The sequence below is a fragment of the Dermacentor andersoni genome, chromosome 4 (genome assembly GCF_023375885.2).
Source record: "Dermacentor andersoni chromosome 4, qqDerAnde1_hic_scaffold, whole genome shotgun sequence".
NCBI classification, from domain to species: Eukaryota; Metazoa; Arthropoda; class Arachnida; order Ixodida; family Ixodidae; genus Dermacentor; species Dermacentor andersoni.
The window spans coordinates 144672321-144693872 of record NC_092817.1 but is presented as its reverse complement, the minus strand read 5'-3'; the positions used below and the strand labels follow the sequence as shown (position 1 = coordinate 144693872).

Sequence of the window (21552 nt, the reverse complement as noted above, 5' to 3'; positions counted from 1 at the left end):
GATTATGCGGCACGCCGTAGTTGGGGACTTCGAAATAACTTTGACCGCCTGGGGATCTTTAACGTGCCTCCAATGCAAGGGACCCAGAGCTTCTGCATTTCTCTCCCATCGAAATGCGGCCGCCACGGCCGGCATTTGATCCTGCTACCTCGTTCTTGGCACCGCAATGTCACAACCGCTAAACCACCATGGCGGGCAAGTACATTAGTACCAAAGAATAATTAACTAATGTTTACAGTACTTATTTAACCGCTATACTTTCCATGGATTAGTTTGGTGTGCGCACCTTTATTCAATTCATTTGTTTCGTGAATACAGCCGTCGTTGTAGAGCGGAAGCACCCGAGATTTGAAAAAAGTACCACGTGATTAGGTGCTGCCATCCGGCGAAGTTTCTGCCCTATACGAGTTTCAAATGAGTACTTGCTCCATGCAGACCGAATGTATTTATAGACCGCAAGCGAAAACAGTGACGCTAAGCCGACTACCTTGAATATCGTCTCGCGTGCACCGTCATTATCCAGTGCAGCCTTCTCACCCTTTACGCTGCCCTTTTTTAACAAAAGCGCTGAAGGCTTGAGGAATGGAAATGTGCTGCTTATTGCTATCTTCCACGACCACATTACAGCGCTAGTCAAACTGGCTTGGCCAAATTGGAGACCATGATGTTTGTGTTTGACCTATCACCTTCACTTACGCCGTATTCATATACCCTGTCTGCACGCTGCAACGACAATTCCTCGGAAGCATGTTTCAGGGCACCAAAATCACTGCTCTATATCGCCTAGTGACGTTGCCCGTTTTCATATACACCTACCGCGTTTTCTGGAGCTCCAAGAAATTGAGCCAGCAGGTAATACCTTCGTGGAAATAAATCGCTCACATGCCCACGGCCCTCCAGCTTTTACACTGACGTTTTAAACACCTAAAGAATCGTAGCTACATAGTAAATGAGAACTTTCTCGTGTATAGTCCCCATCCTGACCGCAAAGAGGGTCAACTGCGCCATAAGACGATGACATAAGCAGTCAAAGATCATTTCTTTATCCATGCTATGCACGTATTAGCTTTTCAGAAGTGGTAGAGACAAAGCAAAAATAAGAGGCTCGTTTCAATCCAGCATACATCGCGCTTCAATTTATTATTATCGCGTGACACTCCTTCGAAGTTTTTCTACTTACATCACTAAGGCTGCGTGAGTTTCAGCGTACTTGCAGCTACTGCAGCCCAAAACAAGGTCTCAGGGAACACTGGGTAAATGGATGTCAATGAGGATTTAGGCGGCCGCAATGCCTGCTGCTATTTCGGCAGCATATCCAGCAGGACCAGTAGCGTTTCACACGTCCGTCTTGCAACCGTCCTCGCGAACGAGTAGAGGCTCCACACTGCCTGTGTCCTCAGCAATCGCCACGCAAACAAGAACAGGAGTACCTGAAAGAACAAGCGCAGGACGTAGAGCCTGCGAAGGAAAAAGGATGTTGTAATGTCGGGATTTTGTTTTTAAGCTTTGCCTCTCCTTTATGAGCCGTACCATCCAGCAAGCTTACTTTACCAGAAGCGCGAAGACAGTCAAAACTCGGCGCGCATGTGTAGTGGCTAATTGTTGCATATACAACAGAATATTTTCTTGGATATGATCTATAATTCCCAAATTCGTTTAAAACTATAATAATTAAGTTTATGCGAATTCATGTAGTGTCTATTATTCCAACGGCGGCTGAACCATCATGTTTGTAGTTGCCATAGACACTATCAATGAATTTCCCTTCAGTATTTTTGTAGAACACACTCTTAACTGGAGCGGGAACAGCGTTCCAGCATTGCGATTCCGCAATGAGAGCCGGGCGCACGCTCACTAGAGATAACGACATGGTATTGTAACGCAAAAGAAAACGGAAAAGAAAGACTCTTAGTGACAGACAAAGTTTAGCATACATCAACTTGCCCAAGAAAAAGGTATCAGGCAGTAAATTTCTTATACAGTGGGCCCTTCTCTTCCTTCGCAACCTACAAATTTCTTCCACAATTTTCTTTTTACTTCATCACTCGTCATTAGCACAGAAGCAGGTCCCGGAGTTACACTTTCGATGCGCAAACATTTTCGAGCTACTTCGTGACGGTGACATGTCGGGCAAGGTTTATCGGGTTTCGCGTCCGGAAAGGCCTGGTACATCAAGAGTTTCTCAATCTGTTTGGACCTGTTCAACCATCACCCGCCGCGGTTGCTCAGTGGCTATGATGTTGGGTTGCTGAGCACGAGGTTACGGGATCGAATCCCGGCCACGGCGGCCGCATTTCGATGGGGGCGATGCGCGAGAACACCCGTGTGCTTAGATTTAGGTGCACGTTAAAGAACCCCAGGTGGTCAAAAGTTCTGGAGTCTTCCACTACGGCATGAGTCATGATCAGAAAGTGGTTTTGGCACGCAGAACCCCATAATTTCATTTTTTTTTTGTTTAACCGTCATGGCAACACATCAACCGCGTGAACAAGATTCTTCGTTCCGAACTCTGGTCACAGATACGACTTTACTGATTGGCTGCGCATACTTTGCTTCTGTCAAGACATAGAGCGGCTTGCTTCGAAAAAGCTGAAAAACCTTCAGACGCTTCGTCCACCAATTGACTGAATCTTCGTGGAAAACTACTTTAGTTCAGCTACTGAGTCTCCATGAATATACCAAGCAAAACAAACAGCTGAGCAACAGGCTTCATGTCTTCGGCAACGCCCACGTCGCGGAAGATATCGCCAATGGTCTACGAAAAAGACCCAAATATGAATTTGAGCCAGCAACTTCAGTGCATGACTTGGCAGCAACGAACAGTCTCATGCCAGGAAAAGCAGTTGCAGAACAGCGTGAATGCTTGAAGGTGCTGATTACCTGCATAAGTTTGCTGTGAATCGTAGGTGCAGTGATAAGATATTCCCCATGCAACGTATTTCCAGCTATATTAAAGCAAAATATTTGTGTCCTTTGCAAGCCGACAAGGAAGATGGTTTCGTCGTTGTGACGAGATGCCTATCAAGCAAAAGCGCGTCAGGGGGTGAACAAAAATTTCGCAACCCAAGAAGCCCGGGTGGGGCGTTTCCAGCGCTCGTTCCACTCGGACGTGTTTTTCTGTAGCTCCGGATGTTCGCCCCGTTTGCTGGTTTTTTCCCCGCTACTGGAACTCTGCCGTTTATGGACCACTTCGACGGTTCATAATTACTACTGGCGCCTATCTACAAGGTCCGTCGGCATCTACACCCTCCTGCTGCGTCATCCAGCTCGAGCTCTTGCGCGGCTTCGTGAGTGCGAGTGTCCCCGCGGCACTCGCCGCGTCGGTGCGGATCATTCAAGCTGCGGTCCGCTGCGTCGAGGGAGCGGAACATTACCGATGCGACTGCCATCCAAGCCAGGAGCGTCTCCTTCATGGGGACTAAGTCTCCTTCACTAAGAAGGTTCGACAACGCCATTCTCAACAGCCAGCAAGGAACCCACGATATCCATCAATGAAACAAGTCCCTCTGTACAACCGTTACGCCGTTCTGGCCTCGCTGGAAGAGGACGCTAGCCAGGTGACAGTAGCAAGTACAGCGACAAGTGATGCTGCCACTCCTACATATAGCGCAGCTGTTAGGTCGTCCACTTCACGACCACAACGGGCATCACAATCGATAGAAGACACGCCACTTCCTTTGGCAAACGAAGAGTTCGAAATCGACGCTCTCCTGGCAACCCTTGAAAAGGAAATCCAACGTGTCAAGGAACGCCGTACAGTGCTCCGGCGTCGTCATGATGGAGCGCGGTCGTCGCATTCGTCGTCTACGTCTAGTCCGGCTCATAAGGCTAACCAGGCATCTCTGTCGAATCCACTTTCACCCCAAGAACTATTGCGCTTCGTTGCGAAAGAGCTCCAGCATCTCACCTCGCTTCTACTGGCCAATCTCAACCTATGATGGCTGCTACGTCTTCAAGTGTGCCAGAAGGCATCTTACAGTGGAACTGTCGCGGCATCGCGGGGAAGGTCGGAGAGCTTGCGTCAGCGTCTCAGCTATGGGAAGCTGCGTGTTTGGGCTCTACTGCTTCAAGAATCCAACGGCCTGCCACCCATTTCAGGATTTGTGGCATACTCATGGCCTTCAATGTTGGATCGTAGGAGCGCTACGCCCGATGTTCCTCTAGGAAAGGCTGCAGCCTATGTAAGATGCACTCTTCATCAGACCCGCATTGATCTTTCACGGTGGAGTACTTTATGGCAAGAAGTCGTGGCCGTATTGGTTCGTCTCCAACGCACGGACGTTATCATCGTTTCGTTCTAAGCCCGCCCCTACAGCGGTTGTGCGGCTCGGTTGAGTCTCGGCTGGTTGGCGCACCTACGACAGAAATATCCTGGTTGCCCCATTACGGTAGCAGGAAATTTTAACGCACCCCACATCACATGGGGATATGCTATTTCTAGTGCGCGTGGTACGTGTGTGCTGGACACATTTATGGACGCCCAATTCACTCTGCTTAATAATGTGCCAGTGCCTACTCGTCCGCGTGACCATCCTCGCGCGCCACCACACTCACCGGACTTATCTTGGTGGCTAGGAAGGACAACCATCTCGTGGTCATGTGAACCCGACTGCAGGGGTAGGACCATCATCCGATTCACCTGGCTTATCTTCGGGTGGAACAGGGCCCCTCCGCCGACTATGTCGAGTGGTGGACTGGGATCGATATAGGGCGGTATCAGGAAGCACTGTATCCAACTCCATGCTGGACCCGTCCAATTGTCTTAAGGCGGCATTATTTGTGGCAACATGTACGTCGTTGGTTGATGAATTGCGAACCGCTCCTGATTTGCAACTTCTGCGTCTCTGGGCGTCGCGTCGCCAAGCAGAACTTGCATCAGAACGTTACCCTGCATCAAATACCCTTCGGTTAGAGGCCCAACGCCTTACTGCAGTAGCTTGGCGCCATGAACACCGCTTAGAATGTGGCCGCTGGATGGACTGGTGGTCTTCTCTCGGACCTTCCTCGTCCAATGCCTCTATTTGGCGCACCTTCCGAAAAATGGAACGTGGTCAGCGCCCTCCAGAACCCGCAGCGTGCGCCCTGTTAGCATCAGGCCAGACACCAGCAGTATTCGCAGAAACTGTCGCCCACACCTTTTTCCGGCTTTGGACACAGCACCGCCTCCTTTCGTTGTTCAAGACTGCCTTCCCGCGGACGCAGGCATGCCGCCTACACTCTCCGACATCGAGGGTATACAAGCTGTCTTCCCTATGGCGGAATTTTTAGAGGCAATAGACCTGTCGAAGCCATTCAAGGCACCAGAACCGGATGGCATACCGTATGAACTTTATAAAAACACGGAACGCAAGGTTCTCCAAGGGCTGTTGGGGGCCATAAACGAAGCTTGGGCTACAGGAGTCATTCCCAATTCTAGGCGGCATGCAGAAATGGTCCCTATTCCCAAACCCGGAAAGCCTCAAGATAATATCGCTCATATGCGCCCAATAGCACTAACCTCAATGTTAGGCAAGCTGATGGAGCGTATGCTCGCGACACGTATTACATGGTGGCTCGAGCGGTACTCATGGTATCATCCTGGCCAAATCGGGTTGCGTGCTCATCTAGGCGCAGAGGATGGTCTTGCGTACCTATCTTCTATGGTTCTCATCGGAGGCCGCTCCCGAAGAATTCGCACGTTTACAGCAATGTGAATTCGTAAAGCATACGACCATGTAAGTCACGAAGCAATTGTCGGATTTCTCCATTGGCTTCAGTTCCCTAGCCGTGTCTGCACATTCGTCGAAACTTTCCTGCGTGCTCGCACCTTCTCCATTCGCCTGGCTGGCCAAGCAGCAGGTCAGTTCATCGCACATCGAGGTGTCCCACAAGGATCTGTGCTCGCACCAGTCCTTTTCAATATTGCTCTCCTTCCACTAGCTTGGAAGCTAGCTACGATACATAACGCACAGTACATAATGTACGCAGATGACATCACTGTCTGGTCAGTTGATCCTGAAATCTGCCACCAAGAACAAGCGCTCCAAGAGGCCCCAAACGTGACGCACAACTGGTGTGCTCAGGTAGGCCTTGACATTTCCAAGGACAAGACGACGTACATGTCTGTAGCGAACAAGTATGCGCGCCGTCTACTGGCACTCCGGCTTCTTCAGGTAACTCTGGATCAGCAACCATTACACGAGACTTCGTCTCCGTGTACACGGCCTTGAAATCGATTCCTCCGGATCTGCGGGACCATGGGTCAAGAATTCAAAGCAACAGGCCGCAGAAACGATACAAGTGATACGTCGGATTGCGAAGAAATCTGGTGGAGCGAGCACTAACATGGCTCGCCTTCTTGTCCGTTCTGTATCGCAACCACGACTCGTCTACAGAGCCCAGTTTCATTATCTCACGAAGGCACAATGGGCTCGCCTTGAGGTCATTAATAACGAAGCCATGCGGGCCATAACGAGACTACCACGTCTCACTCCGTTGCCAACCCTGCAGGCCGAGTCCCAACTCAACACTATCGACGAGCTCGTACACCAACGTCGATGCGTGCGCGCCCTAAAGCCATCATGTTTCTGCTCGGTTGCTTCCCTGGCCCGGTACATGGGACACGAAATAGACAATCCAGCCTCTACGAGGCCCGATGTAGCTCCGAGGAAAGGGGTACAATTAAGTGACAATAAGCCTCTTGGTCGTCTGTATAGCCCAGTTCCTCGTCAGGCGAATGCCCAAGTTTCCCGCCTTCGTCGCGCCGATGATAATCAAGACGATGCGACTCTTGTAGCATACACTGATGCCAGTGTTATTGGCAGCATGATTCACACAGCTCTCGTGTGTCCATTGATACCAGAGGCAGGACAGACGTGCTCGTATGTTGCCCATCCTGCACCGCCGGTCTACCTTGCCGACCTTGCTGCCATACGAGACGGCTTGGCCGCGTTGCTATTTACTGTTCAAGCTGCTCGATACTCTCAACACATCATTCGCAGACTCTGCTCAAGCCATCCACGACATACGTAGGGTATCTCGGTCATCTCTATTCTCAGATAGCATTCACCGTCTTGCTGCCACTACGAATATCCTCATACGCATCCAGTGGGTGCCTCGAGCAGCCCTGCCGCGTCTCCTTTAAGCAGACATGGCAACCCACCCACATATTTTAACATACCCACTTCCACATTTTTCTGAAGACGCGTGTGGACGACGGAGCCGGGAAAAGGAAAACATCCGACGTACCACACGAGCTCTCATACCTCCGTGTGGGTCAGACCTCCCTGGTGGGTTAACCCGCCAAGAGGGGGTTACGTTGAGGAGGCTACGTGTAGGGGTCGCGCTCATCCCGTCTGTGACCACTCACTGGTCACAACAGTACCATGATCCTTACGGCTCATCGTGCCCATTTTGTAACACAGAAATCCAAAATGTAACAGTGACACACCTAGTATGGACGTGCCCAGGATTTCATCTAAGCCGTCTCCGCCACCTCCGGGCAACAGGCCTTCGGCCTGGCCACCCACCTAAACTTGAACGTTGGATTCATGGACTACATCATCGTTCACTCCTAGATCTTCTGCACGAGTCGAATCTGTTCATGTACTTTTAACATCCTTTGTATTATGCCTAAGTGCATGCTTTAGAATTTAAAAAAAAAGAAGCCCGAGTGTCGCGCGTTAACTTTTTGCGGTTTTGTCAAGATAACGACATACCTTAGCAAGGTTTATAGAAAAAAGCAAGACAGATTCCCTCACAGTTTCCTTCAATGCGAAAACCACTAGAACGGGCGTTCCTTTCAATGCAATTGTCAGTGAACGTGACAAATGGCAACTCCATGTCAGCAAGTTCCTGATAATGTGCCTTAAGAGCCTAGAATTGAAAGATCCTCACCTTGTCGCTAACTCGGATGCTATCACCTCTTTCTTTTTCGTGACAATAACAATATTCGCTTCGGGTTTTCCATTGATATAGAGGACCTGTTCTATTCTATGTCGCACCGCGAATTGTTTAGTGCTACGTATTGATGACACGTAGACATCGTAGACATCGCAGACATCGTAGACATCGTAGACATAGACACGTATTGGTGACAGAGGTGAAATCGAGATTCAGAATGTTGTTGCTCTGAGTGCTGCTTATTTTTTACATTAATGGACGCCTATCCGAGTCGCACTTTTATCATTTTTGACAACCAACTGTTCTTGCAAAAGAAGGGCTTTTTTATCGGTTCGTATGTAGCACCTTTAATATTGCTACGGCTATTGCTATTGCTACGCCGCCCGTATCGAGTGTCACCAGCTGAGCGTCAAGTTATTCACGCAGAAGTTCGCAAAATGCTTGCCAAGAACATTATTGAACCATCATATAGTCCATGGGCGTCACCTGTAGTACTGGTCAAAAAGAAGGATGGCTCATGGCGCTTTTGCGTGGATTATCGGCACCTTAACAGGGTTACCAAAAAGGACGTGTATCCCCTACCTCGGATTGATGACGCCCTTGACTGCCTCCACGGTGCTCGCTATTTCTCTTCTATTGACCTTCGCTCCGGCTACTGGCAGATTGCCGTGGACGATCTCGACCGCGAGAAGACTGCTTTTGTCACACCCGACGGTCTTTATCAATTCAAAGTGATGCCGTTCGGTCTATGTAACGCCCCTGCCACTTTTGAACGCATGATGGACTCCCTTCTTCACGGTTTCAAATGGTCCACGTGCCTGTGCTACTTGGACGACGTTATCGTATTCTCCCCAACGTTCGCTACGCACCTCGAGCGCCTCTCAGCAGTCCTGGACGTTTTTCGGCGAGCCGGTCTGCAACTCAACGCATCGAAGTGCCAATTCGGCCGCCGCCAGATTACCGTCCTTGGACATCTCGTTGACGCGAACGGAGTGCAACCGGACCCAGGCAAGATCCATGCTGTTACGCACTTCCCTGTTCCGAAGTGTGTCAAGGATGTGCGCAGCTTCATCGGCCTTTGTTCGTACTTCCGCCGTTTCGTGAGAAATTTCGCCGCCATAGCACGACCACTAACCGACCTTTTGAAAAAAGACGCTCCTTTCCAGTGGGGCGATAACGAGGCCTCTGCATTCTCTCATCTAATCGACATTCTCACAACGCCTCCCGTTTTGGCCCATTTCGATCCTTCTGCGCCTACCGAAGTCCGTACTGATGCCAGCGGTCACGGAATTGGAGCAGTACTGGCACAACGCCAGCGTGGCCACGACCGTGTTATCGCTTACGCGAGCAGGCTCCTCTCACCCGCGGAGCGCAACTATTCCATCACTGAGCGTGAGTGTCTGGCCCTAGTTTGGGCGGTTGCGAAATTCCGCCCATACTTATATGGCCGATCCTTTTCCGTTGTCACAGACCATCACGCGCTTTGCTGGTTATGCTCACTGAAAGATCCTACAGGAAGACTTGGTCGCTGGGCCTTACGCCTCCAAGAATATTCGTATACTGTCACCTATAAATCTGGCCGACTACACAAGGACGCTGACTGCCTGTCTCGCTACCCAGTCGACGAGCCTGACGACGCCGACAGTAGTAGCGCCAACGGCATTTTCTCTGTCTCTGCCTTCGGTAACATCGCCGATGAGCAGTACCGAGACCTATCGCTGCGAGCACTTATCGAGCGTCTGCGCTCTACACCTACCGACGCATCCGTTCGCCGATATGTCCTCCAGGGTGGCATTCTGTATCGAAGGAACTTCCTCCCTGACGGCTCTGACCTTCTTCTTGTCGTGCCAAAACAGCTACGACAGACTGTGCTCTTTGAGATGCATGACGCACCCACTTCAGGACATCTTGGGGTAACCCGCACGTACGACCGCGTCCGCCGCCGCTTCTATTGGCCTGGTCTCGCTCGCTCCGTTCGACGCTATGTTGCTGCCTGTGATCCCTGCCAGCGTCGGAAGACACCTCAGGTGCTACCTGCCGGTCATCTCCAGCCGATCACCGTCCCTGTGGAACCGTTCTTTCGTGTTGGATTAGACCTGCTCGGTCCCTTTCCCACGTCATCTTCTGGGAACAAATGGGTAGCCGTCGCGACTGATTACGCCACCCGATACGCTATCACTCGGGCTCTCCCTACCAGCTGCGCCACTGACGTCGCGGACTTTCTCTTGCGTGACATTATCTTGCTTCATGGCGCCCCGCGACAGCTGCTTACTGACCGTGGTCGAAACTTCCTCTCGAAAGTTATCGCTGACATTGTGCGTTCCTGCTCCATTCAACACAAACTGACTACTTCATACCATCCTCAAACCAATGGCCTGACAGAGCGGTTAAACCGTACTCTTACCGATATGCTGGCCAAGTACGTTTCCAAGGACCACCACGACTGGGACATTGCCCTTCCTTACGTAACATTTGCGTACAATTCTTCCCGGCACGACACCGCCGGATTTTCTCCCTTTTATCTACTGTACGGTCGCGAACCTACCTTGCCCCTAGACACGGCACTTCCTCCTGCTGCGGTCTCAACAAGCGAGTATGCGCGCGACGCCATCGCCCTCGCTGACCATGCACGCCAGCTTGCCCGAGCTCGACTGACGGCCTCACAGACCACTCAGCAGTGTCAGTACAACGCCCGCCATCGTGACGTACAGTTTTCACCTGGTGCGCTCGTGCTCCTGTGGTCGCCCTCTCGTCACGTCGGACTTTCAGAGAAGCTCCTTTCGCGATACACAGGGCCCTACCGCGTGCTGCGCCAGGTGACGCCTGTGACTTACGAAATTGCTCCTGTGGCCTCAACCTCGTCCTCTCCTGTGGCATCTAGTGATGTCGTACACGTCAGTAGGCTCAAGGCCTACTACACTGCTTCCGAGTCCGATCTTTAGTCGCTCCGGGACGGCGCTTTTGCAGCCGGGGGTAGTGCTACGGCACAATATGCGCGATCACGAAAGGCCAGCAGTGTGAAGACGACGACGACGATTAGAAGCTAGCGCGGGCTGTTGCCTCTTGGCCAAGCGGAGCGTATTTTCCTTGTAAATATATTTGTACATAGCTTTTCGTCTGCGTCTTCCTACGTAACAATATTGTGACCTATTTCTTTCTGAAATGGGCAGAAATCTTGACGGCTGTCTCAAGGGCACACATGCGTTAAAAGTTTTCAGATACGTAAATTACTTTTTAATTATGATGGACCAACAGTATTCTTTAACCTGCCATGAAGAAATTAACAAAGTTTTGAATGTTTTTAAACCCCATGGTAATGGCCTATCTTTTACGCATGAGTTTCCAACTCACAATGAGTGGCAGTCTTTAGATTTAAACATCAGGTTTTTAAATGAACACGTTAGCTGGCGCTATTCTCCGCGACCGCAAAAACAGCTATTGCCCTACGACTCTGCCTACACGAAAATTGTTATATGAGGTATAGCGACGCTCTGCCTAGGGTCCGCGCTTAAAAGGACGTGTGTTCACCAGCTCCAGTCTAGTTTCAAGCGTCCGGTCCAGCGGCTTTTAAATGCTGAGTTTCCTCGTTCGTTCATCATCTTGGTGGCAGAAACGTTGTTGCAGAAGCTCAACCGTAGCCATAATCCCAAGGGGAGTGAGGTAGGTGAGCCGGATCTCCGAAGAAAGGCTCAGGTGGTACCTTATTACTACAAGGTGAGTCACACCTTCAAGAAGCTGGCGAACATTCAAGAAGGTGGCGAACAGGCATGGAGTGCCTGTTGTGTTTTGCGCCCCTAACCAACTGGCTGGCCTATGTAACCTAACCACGAGATGTGCTGTGCGAACTTGAAAAGTCAAGCACGCAAAACGCTATGTGGAAAAGTGTTCCACTGCTGTGGTTTACCAGATACCGCGAAGTTGCGGGAAAACCGACTTCGGGCAGATCGGCCGTTGTGTGGACGAGCGAATGAGGGAACACGCCGACAATTGAAAGACGGACATGCGTTCCCATCTCTCTGCGCATTGCAGATCGTGCTGCTGCAAGTCACGTTTTCCTGAGGTGAGAATCCAAGGTAGGAGTAGAGCCCCCTGATTGCGAGAGAGTGCGCGGCATATATGTAGCAAGCTTTGTGCCTAATAAACAGTTGCGAGTGTAGCGCCGCCTTTTTCTTCTGTCTATCACTTAGAATCTTTCTTTTCCGGTTTTGCCGCGCTAGGGTACCATGTAGTTCCGCAAACACCAACTCGCCCAATAAAAAGTTATTGTACTATGGATAACGCTGAGCGGTGGCGTACGCTTTGTTAAGATGAGCGCGGCTAAGCGCAGTAAAGAGTAAATTCTCAGATAAAGCTGACGAATGTGCCGCTGGCACTTCGTTGCAACACCAACTGAAGCACTGTCGATGAACTGCACGAGGGTGTGGAAAGGTGTCAGCGTCACCGGCCAGCAAGTCATCTGACCAGTTGTACGTTTACACACCTTCAAAATGGAATAATTCAGTCCTGTTCATTTAAACAGTTGAGTCGATTATACACCTTCAAGAAAATCTGGGGGCGGAATTCAGAAAGAACTCCTTTCGGAATAATTCTTTTTTACTTGCCGACACCCATCACTTATTATTCTGATTATTTTAGTCTCATGATCCGGACCCGAGGTCACTACTTGCCGTAAGTAGATATATTCCCTTACCGCTTCCAGTGCCTCGCTACCTATCGTAAACTGCGGTTCTCTTCCGAGACTGCTAAACATTAGTTTGTTGCAGATTAAATTTTAGCCCCACTCTTCTGCTTTGCCTATCCAGGTCAGTGAGCATGCATTGCAATTCGTCCCCTGAGTTATCATCAGTGAATCGCAAGTTACTAAGGTATTCTCCATTAACTCTTACCCCCAATTCTTACCAATCCAGGTCTCTGAATACCTCCTGTAAACACGCTGTGAATAGCATTGGAGAGATCGTATATCCCTGCCTGACGTCCTTCTTTATTTGGATTTTGTTGCTTTCTTTATGGAGGACTACGAGGGCTGTGGAGTTGGTATAGATATCTTTCAGTATTTTTACATACGGCTCGTCTACACCTTTAATCCGTAATGCCTCCATGACTGCTGAGGTTTTGACTGAATCAAACGCTTTCTCGTAATCAATGAAAGCTATATATAAGGGTTGGTTATATTCCGCACATTTCTCTGTCACCTGACCGATAGAGTGAATATGGTCTATTGTTGAGCAGCCTTTACGTAATCCTGCCTGCTCCTTTGGTTGACAGAAGTCTAAGGTGTTCCTGATTCTATTTGCGATTACTTTTGTAAATACTTTGTAAGCAGCGGAGAGTAAGCTGATCGGTCTATAATTTCTCAAATCTTTGGCGTCCCGTTTCTTATGGATTAGCATTACGTTAGCGTTCTTCCAAGATTCCGGTACGCTCGAGGTCATGAGGAATTGCGTATACAGGGCGGCCAGTTTTTCTAGAACAATCTGCCCACCATCCTTCAACAACTCTACTGTTACCTAATCCTCTCCAGCTGCCTTTCCCCTTTGCATAGCTCCCAAGGCTTTCTTTACTTCTGCCGGCGTTACTTGTGGGATTTCAAATTCCTCTAGACTATTCTCTCTCACATTATCGTCGTGGGTGCTACTGGTACTGTATAAATCACTATAGAACTCCTCAGCCACTTGAACTATCTCATCCATATTAGTAACAATATTGCCGACTTTGTCTCTTAACGCATACATCTGATTCTTGCCTATTCCTAGTTTCTTCTTCACTGCTTTTAGGCTTCCTCCGTTCCTGAGAGCATGTTCAATTCTATCCATATTATACTTCCTTATGTCAGCTGTTATACCCTTGTTGATTAACTTCGAAAGTTCTGCCAGTTCTACTCTAGCTGTAGAGTTAAGAAGCCTTCATACATTGGCGTTTCTTGATCAGATCTTTCGTCTCCTGCGATAGCTTACTGGTATCCTGTCTAACGGAGTTACTACCGACTTCTATTGCACACTCCTTAATGATGCCCCTAAGATTGTCGTTCATTATTTCAACACTAAGGTCCTCTTCCTGAGTTAGAGCCGAATGCCTGTTCTGTAGCTTGATCCGGAGTTCATCTATTTTCGCTCTTACCGCTAACTCATTGATCGGCTTCTTATGTACCAGTTTATTCCGTTTCCTCCTCAAATCTAGGCTAATTCGAGTTCTTACCATCCTATGGTCACTGTAGCGCACCTTATCAAGCACGTCCACATCTTGTATGATGCCAGGGTTAGCGCAGAGTATAGGATCTATTTCATTTCTAGTCTCGCTATTCGGCCTCCTCCACGTCCACTTTCGGCTATCCCGCTTGCGGAAGAAGGTATTCATTATCCGCATAGTATTCTGTTCTGCAAACTCTGTTAATAACTCTCCCCTGCTATTCCTATAGCCTATGCCATATTCCCCCACTGACTTGTCTCCAGCCTGCTTCTTGCCTACCCTGGCATTGAAGTCGCCCATCAGTATAGTGTATTTTGTTTTGACTTTACCCATCGCTGATTCCACGTCTTCATAAAAGCTTTCGACTTCCTGGTCATCATGAGTGGATGTAAGGTCGTAGACCTGTACGACCTTCAATTTGTACCTCTCATTAAGTTTCACAACAAGACCTGCCACCCTCTCGCTAATGCTATAGAATTCCTGTATGTTACCAGCTATAAGCTTATTAATCAGGAATCCAACTCCTAGTTCTCGTCTCTGCGCTAAGCCCCGGCAGCACAGGACGTGCCCGCTTTTTAGCACTGTATATGCTTCTTTTGTCCTCCTAACTTCGTTGAGCCCTATTATATCCTATTTACTGCCCTCTAATTCCTCCAATAGCACTCCTAGACTCGCCTCACTAGATAACGTTCTAGCGTTAAATGTTGCCAGGTTCAGATTACACTGGCGGCCTGTTCGAACCCAGGTATTCTTAGCACCCTCTGCTGCGTCACAGGTCTGACCACCGCCGTGGTCAGTTGCTTCGCAGCCACTGGGGACTGAGGGCCGGGGTTTGATTGTAGTATTCATATAGGAGGTTGTGGCCATGTACTGCACCAAGGTGACCAATTCTGCTCTGGTGAGGGTGTGCGTTAGCGGTTCGGGTCACTGGGGTCCGGCCGCACTCCAGGCCTGTTTGCGCAATTTTTTCAACACGGTGATCTTATTTTATCCGGTGGAAAATTTTATCCGGTGGAAACCACGGTCCTCTTGCACGCGAGGCGAATGATCTACGTCTATGCCACCGCTGCACCTCTCATTCTCTCGTGCTGACTATAACGATAAGCTGGCGTCCGTTCTTTGAAAGAATCATAGAGCACAATTTTATATACGAATAAGTTGCGGTGCACAAATTACTCGCAAACAACGTGAATGAGGGACGGGGCTAAGCACGAGGCGAAATCTACTCTAGAACCAACTAGAGTTTTCTCCAAGAGTGAACATATGTTTAAACGTACAAAGAATGAAGATGGGGCCACAGGAAAGCGCCGCAAGTTGAAACGCGGAAAGAAAAGAATACAAGAATGTAAACACATCAAACGACGTTCCTTCTTGTTTCAAAACAAGGGACAGCTGGGTGAGATGGTGTGGTAGCATGGTAGCCAAGACTTCTTGTTTACCAGTCCCTTCTGTAACCAGTAACCACTAGGCTATGAAAAACCAGCTTCCCCCTCCAAAAGCATTACTAACTAGCGACAGCCTGCTCCTTGAGTGTGGGCCTTATTGAGGAAACATTTCTCACGGTAGAATTGTTTGGAAAAGCATGATATACCGTCCAATCGCCCACGACGTTGAAAGAGAGGAGAAGGCAAGCAGAAAGGCAGTGCAGTTAACCACAGGGATTTACCATCTACACTATCTACGACGTACTTGAACAAAGTACGTCGAGTGCTTCTGAGCTCCATATTCCAAACATGCAGGTAGGCCACCACTGCTACTGTCTTTGGATATTCATTACATTGGGGAATTCCAGTTTTGCTACCATCGTGCATTGAAATCAAACTTTTGTCTCATTGTTGCGTCTGAGCAGTGCACCAGCACCCCTGCCGTCATGGTTTCAGGTGAATATAGTAAGTCTAGGTTGCTTGGGAAGCGCGTGCTACGAAAAAAGAAGAAAGCCACTCTCACTCAAACGGCATCTCACGTATAAGGCATCCCCCCTTGTTCTTCTGAAGTGGTCACCCTTGTGACTGCCTGCGAAGTTTCCCCGAAACTGCCAGCCGCTTTCCGCGGATCAAACTTAGGAGCTTAGGGGCACATAGCACCTCGACGAATCCACTAAAAGCCTTCAGAATTCCATAGAACTGCTGACGCCTTGCCGCGGAGACTGGTGTTATGTAGCTTGGAATTCTCCCACAGTGAAAGACGAAAGCGACGCGTTTGACGTCAGCACCGATGCTACCTCGTTTCTGCTGAAGGGATTGAAGGAAGAATCGCCCCATTGCTCTGACAGAGAGTGGCCACCAGCCACCCCGTCGGTCTGGTGCGCGCTCTTAGACACCGCTACATGTATGCTATTACCTGTTATATGTACATACTGTATAAAGCTTTTCGTCCCCTCTTCGTCTGCTCCAAGTGTCCGTTTCTTGTCTTCGACCCTGAGTTACAATAACACCGAAGACCGTTGTTTCTCGTTCAGACACCTTCATTGTTTAAATTTTTCCAGCCTTCTTAGGCAAGTTTTGAGGCATCTCTTTTCCAGACAAATTTAGATAGATGTATACGAAATCTCTAGAGTTAATGTTTTTAAGTAGTGTTTTGAAGGCTTACTAAACAAAAGCGCCTCAAGCCTCAATAGTTGCCTGAGTGCTGCTTTAGATATCACTGAATGTTAAGCTGAAATTGCGCTTGCTGGTGTGGGCCTCCGCTTCTGCGAATCAACCGTTTGATATTTCCACATTGTTTCCTTATTTTTATTTCATTTCTATGCTTACCCAACGAGAAAACTGTTCCTCGGTCCGTCCGGTAAGACGATCGCTTTCAATATAACGCCCGCAGCGGCGACCGAATTCACGTTCCTGCTGCCTCTCGCATCAACGCCAATGAAGCGGCGAGAACACAGCGCTCACGGAGCTCTCAGCACATGCCTCCCGCTGCCGCTTTCGCAGATAGCTTTCAATATACGGGCCTGCACGTTTCACTTTAGCGCCGCGTAAAGGCCGATCCACACGTCCGCGGGCCGCTCGGTCACGTGATGCGACGTCACGGCCCGCCGCGGTCCGGTCCGGCGCAGGGCACATCCACACGGCGGACCGCCATAGCAGACGGTAGAGTAGACCAACCAGCTACACTCTCTGCCAGAGTGTTATCATTGTTATCATTCCGGCTCGAGTCCCACACAGCCGGGAACTGCTCAACGAGGGATACAAAATAAAAAACCTCCTCGTCACTCCAAAAGGACACGCTGTTTAAAAATTATATCTGCTGCACGCACGTGTAGGCGGAACGGCGGACATGAAACGACTGCCTTGACTGGCTTTTGCTGAGCTGAAAACTAGATTGGATTTGGCTGAAGACACTCTGTTGCCGGACAACATTCATTGGCTACGCCAAAATCGCTGCGGTTTGCATGCGGTCCGCCGCCAAAACTGAAGCGGGAAAAGCCTCAGTGATTTGTTGGACCGCGAGGGCCGCGGTCTTGCGCGGGCCAACGACGGTACGCACGAACTGGTGACGTCCTATCACGTGATGCGCGGACCGCGGTCCAAAAGAGCAATTTGGTCCGTCGTGTGGATCGGCCTTAAGCGGCCAGAACACAGCGCGCCAAGCTATGAGCACGCCGCAATGTTTGTAGGCATCGCAGATCGCTTTCACGGCACGGTCCGCGCAGCGGTGCCATACGAAGCCACCGCCTGAGTACGTTGGTCACGGTTCATAATGGTTCGACGTGGATGGATAAGGTACTAGCAAGCGATAACGAGTTATGATAATCGGAGCGTCACCAGTGCACCTGGCCAGCACCACCTAGATAGCACAAGGCCTTTTCACTCCGATTCATGACGTCATGCTACCAGTCCGACTGCCATAGAATCTAATAGGGACGCTCCCGACTAGGCAACAGTGATTTTGACGTCACCGCTCTCATCACGCCAGTCCTGTCACTGGAAATTTTGGGCCAGGTAGCATGACGTCATGGATCGGAGTAAACAGGCCTTGTGCTCTCTAGGTGGTGTTGACCTGGCGCAGCCACCTGCAGTACTTGCGTCATCAATGCACCTTGCGCCGCCGCATGCGCCAGTTCGTCTCGCCGCAGCGCTGTTCTTTGTACTTGCCGGATCAAGTTTCATAACATTGAAAATGACCCTGAGTTGCATGCAGATATGCAAGTGGCACAATGCTTACACATACTTAGAAGTCTCCCAGAGGCGTTCCGGCGCGAATTTTTTTTTATTTTCCAATTTGTGGTTATATAGTATTCTCTCATATGTTCTGTTTAAAAGAGGGGGGAGGGGCAAACATATTAAGGGAACGCAGGCAGGCCTGTTGAGGTAACAGACTCTAGCCTACTGCTTTGCTACTACATGTCACTGTTACACCGCACATAGATAGTAGTGTAGTAAGTTTATGTATTCGAAATAGGGCGTCGCACTGAAGGTGACGTAGCCACATATTTCCAAGGTAGACACTCTTAGGTCCATAAGTATGCGTGGGAGCAAGCAAATCCATAACCTTGTCGGAGTGGCACCTCAACTGCTCGTGAACAGAAAGCGTGACTCTTTATTCCGCCAAATGCATCAGCCTGGTAATAGCTATTCTTTACTTTCCACGCAGAGTAGTCCATGATGGCCGCGCCCGTCTGTTAACCAAACTGAACTGCCTGAATGACGTTTCACCAGTGGCAGTGTTGGTTTCTCGCTTTGGTGACAAATCTCGCTTAGCCCAGTCACGTACGATCTTACCTTCCTAGAACTCAGTAAGACCAAGGTCGAACAAGCCGATACCCTTCTCCGTAATACCTACAAGGATGCCGTTGGTCTATACCGAAAGGTACACCCACGGGTCGGCTTCTAGCCTTCGAGATCTACAACACTTCCAACGCCCTAAAAGCCACGGTCCTCAACTCCCATCGAGAGCGTCGCATGTCCGTGGGTTGGCGTGGCCCAACATAAATTGGGGGTGGGCCAACTGAAAATTTGCTGATGGGCTAACTTGAAATTTGGGGGTGGGCCAACTAGAAATTTGGTTGTGGACTAACGTGGGATTTTGGGTTGGCCCAATGCCCACTTGAACAGTGCTGAGCGTACTTCGAGTTATGAACACCTCGCGGGCAAGCGAGTGCGTTGAACGCTTGGCGCCTTTTCACTGGGCCTTACCGAGGTGCAATCAGAACTCAGACGAGAACTTGCGTGGACAAAGAACGTGTGCATAATACAGTGGGAGGTATTCTGTAAGAGTGCACCTAGCGGGCATGTCCATTTCGTCTGGTGCTGAAGTGCTGATTGGCTGTGGCGCTTGGCTGCTGTGGACGCCCAGCCCAGCCCAGCCAATCAGAACTTCAACAGTAGCCAAAATGAACATCTCCACTAAGTGTACTCTTACAGAATATCTACCCAGGCTTGCAAAAGCGACAGCGAGGGTAAGATGAAATCGCGGCGAAGCACTCTCCCCTCGCGCAACGCCTCACGCGCTTGTGCGGCAGCTGCTGTTCCCTTTCTGCCGCCCTGCTCCGTCAAGGCGTGCTCGTGCCCGGCGTTCTGGCTCAATTGGTACTATTCCATTGAAGGGGCCGGATGCGGCGAGAAAATGTCACAATTGTCTACTAACGCCTAAGCATTCTTTGCCAGCGGAAAGGCCATGGATATGCGCCATAGGATAGCCGCACGAGCAAGGAAAAACAAGTAAGCAAAACTAAGAAAAACGAAGTCACAGCCGAGCTAAACAAAATTTCTCAGAATTTCTGTAGCCTTTTTGTTCCGCCAACAAAGGACGTGGAAGGTACGCTGCTGGTTTCACAGTGAAGGCCAACGACACCGGTGATGCAGACAGCAGTGACGCATTAGCATTAAGGCAGCGATCGACGACGTTAATGTTCACACCGTCACCGAATGGGTCGGCGAGAGTCACTTTATTTAAGACTCAAGGTTCAGCTAGTAGATGCTTATGAAGGGCTTTTGCAGTTCCCGTTTTTGTATAACCTGTGCCCTTAATACAATGGTAAGTACTATATTTGAAAGGAATACCTTCTTTCAATTGACAGCGGCTCGTGTGAGAAACCATGTCGGCAGCGACTTCGTTTATTAATTTTGTCTCGTTAACATGCCCTAATGTTCCCTCATAAAAATTACCAGCGTAATTGTGGAACTCGCCTCCCCCTGTCCGCCGTCCTCCAATGTCTCAAGAAAGCTGTGCAAGCATTATGCGAGTAAATATGGTAGATACGTCACAGAGGGGCTGTATAAAACAAAGTTCAGAGCCCAGTCACACACACTGAGCATATTAATGGCTGCGGCATTCTGTATCTTGGCTTTAGAATAGCAGGTGCATCACGTAGACCGCCATGATCAGAAGAGTACGGGAGCCGTTAAGGGTCTTAACAAGCATTTAAAAGGGGCCTTCACTATCATTTTAATTGTTTCAAAACATCTTGAACAAACTGCAAAATTACTTTCCATTTGCTTGCAAATGATTCACTTGTTTTCACAGCGGCACCTGTGAAATATCATTCCAGTAGCTCAGGCACGCTCAGCATCAACAGTTTCAGCTTTTCAACATGAACTTACCGCCTCAGGCGTTTCCGTGCTTCATCTTGTTTGAAATCTTCAGCCTTGAATAGGTATTTTCGAATACCTATTATGTAATTTTTCCAGTACAGACCCCACGCGAGGGTTCGAACGTCGAAATCAAACAGCTGAAAAGTAAATATTCCTACTTTAAGGCATTTTCAAGGCATCACTGCATACAATCTGTCATACATGGTAAAATATGAAAGTGAGTTTTTCTCGCCGTTATCTTACGCTGTTATATTGTAGCGTTCTCTACTAACAAATGAAACGACCTATCTTTTTCTGCGATGTCCAATATTGCCCTCAGCAAGAAGCAGCAGCTGTAGTCGTTCGCTTAAACGAAATAATATTTTGTGGACGAAAACTTTAACTACAAGTGCGCGCATAACGGAACAATAACAGTACTCGGCAAGCACTCCCTCTCGTTACAATTGCTACCGAGTGCTCGCCAATCAACCTTGGCCCCGGCGAAGCGCACGCCTCGCGAACGAGCACTTGCTGCAATGGCCTGGAGCAGCCTCCCATATATTGAGCTCCGTCGACTTATAAAATCTTGGCGACGCACGCTCCAAAATGCGCAGAGCACCAAGTAGCCACTTTGCTACCATCTCAGCTGCAGTGTCATGCAGCGGTGGATGTTTATCCACATCTGTGCTTCCAGATGGAGCCTCCATTTCGTTCTCAAACAGTGACTTACATTGGCAAATACATAGTGCAACTTACGAAAGCAGTGAAAGCAGTACGCTTGGTTTGTTGAACGATTTAATGGTTAATATACGATGTGTTAACACACCGGGCGCTATAGCTGAAACGGTCATTTGTACACCACTTCGTGCATTGACACTATTAAAGCTGACGTGTAGCACCCCGTGCAATAAGGACGCTCGACCACCATGCCTCATCGAAATGAAGGGGGAATTCCCTATTTGTCATGATTGTCTCG

At 49.3% G+C, this 21552-nt stretch overlaps 1 protein-coding gene across 1 annotated transcript in view; it reads right to left on the bottom strand.

Moving 5' to 3' along the window:
* Positions 1-1089: 1089 nt before the first annotated feature.
* The window catches only part of LOC126537868 (putative fatty acyl-CoA reductase CG5065), a 70777-nt gene continuing 50314 nt past the window's right edge, over positions 1090-21552 (bottom strand). The window contains exons 12-13 of the mRNA XM_050184965.2: positions 20607-20734; positions 1090-1458 (exon numbers count right to left, since the gene is read on the bottom strand). Coding sequence (XP_050040922.1) covers positions 1299-1458; positions 20607-20734 — 288 coding nt within the window. The 3' untranslated portion in view covers positions 1090-1298. The remainder of the gene's footprint in view (positions 1459-20606; positions 20735-21552) is intronic.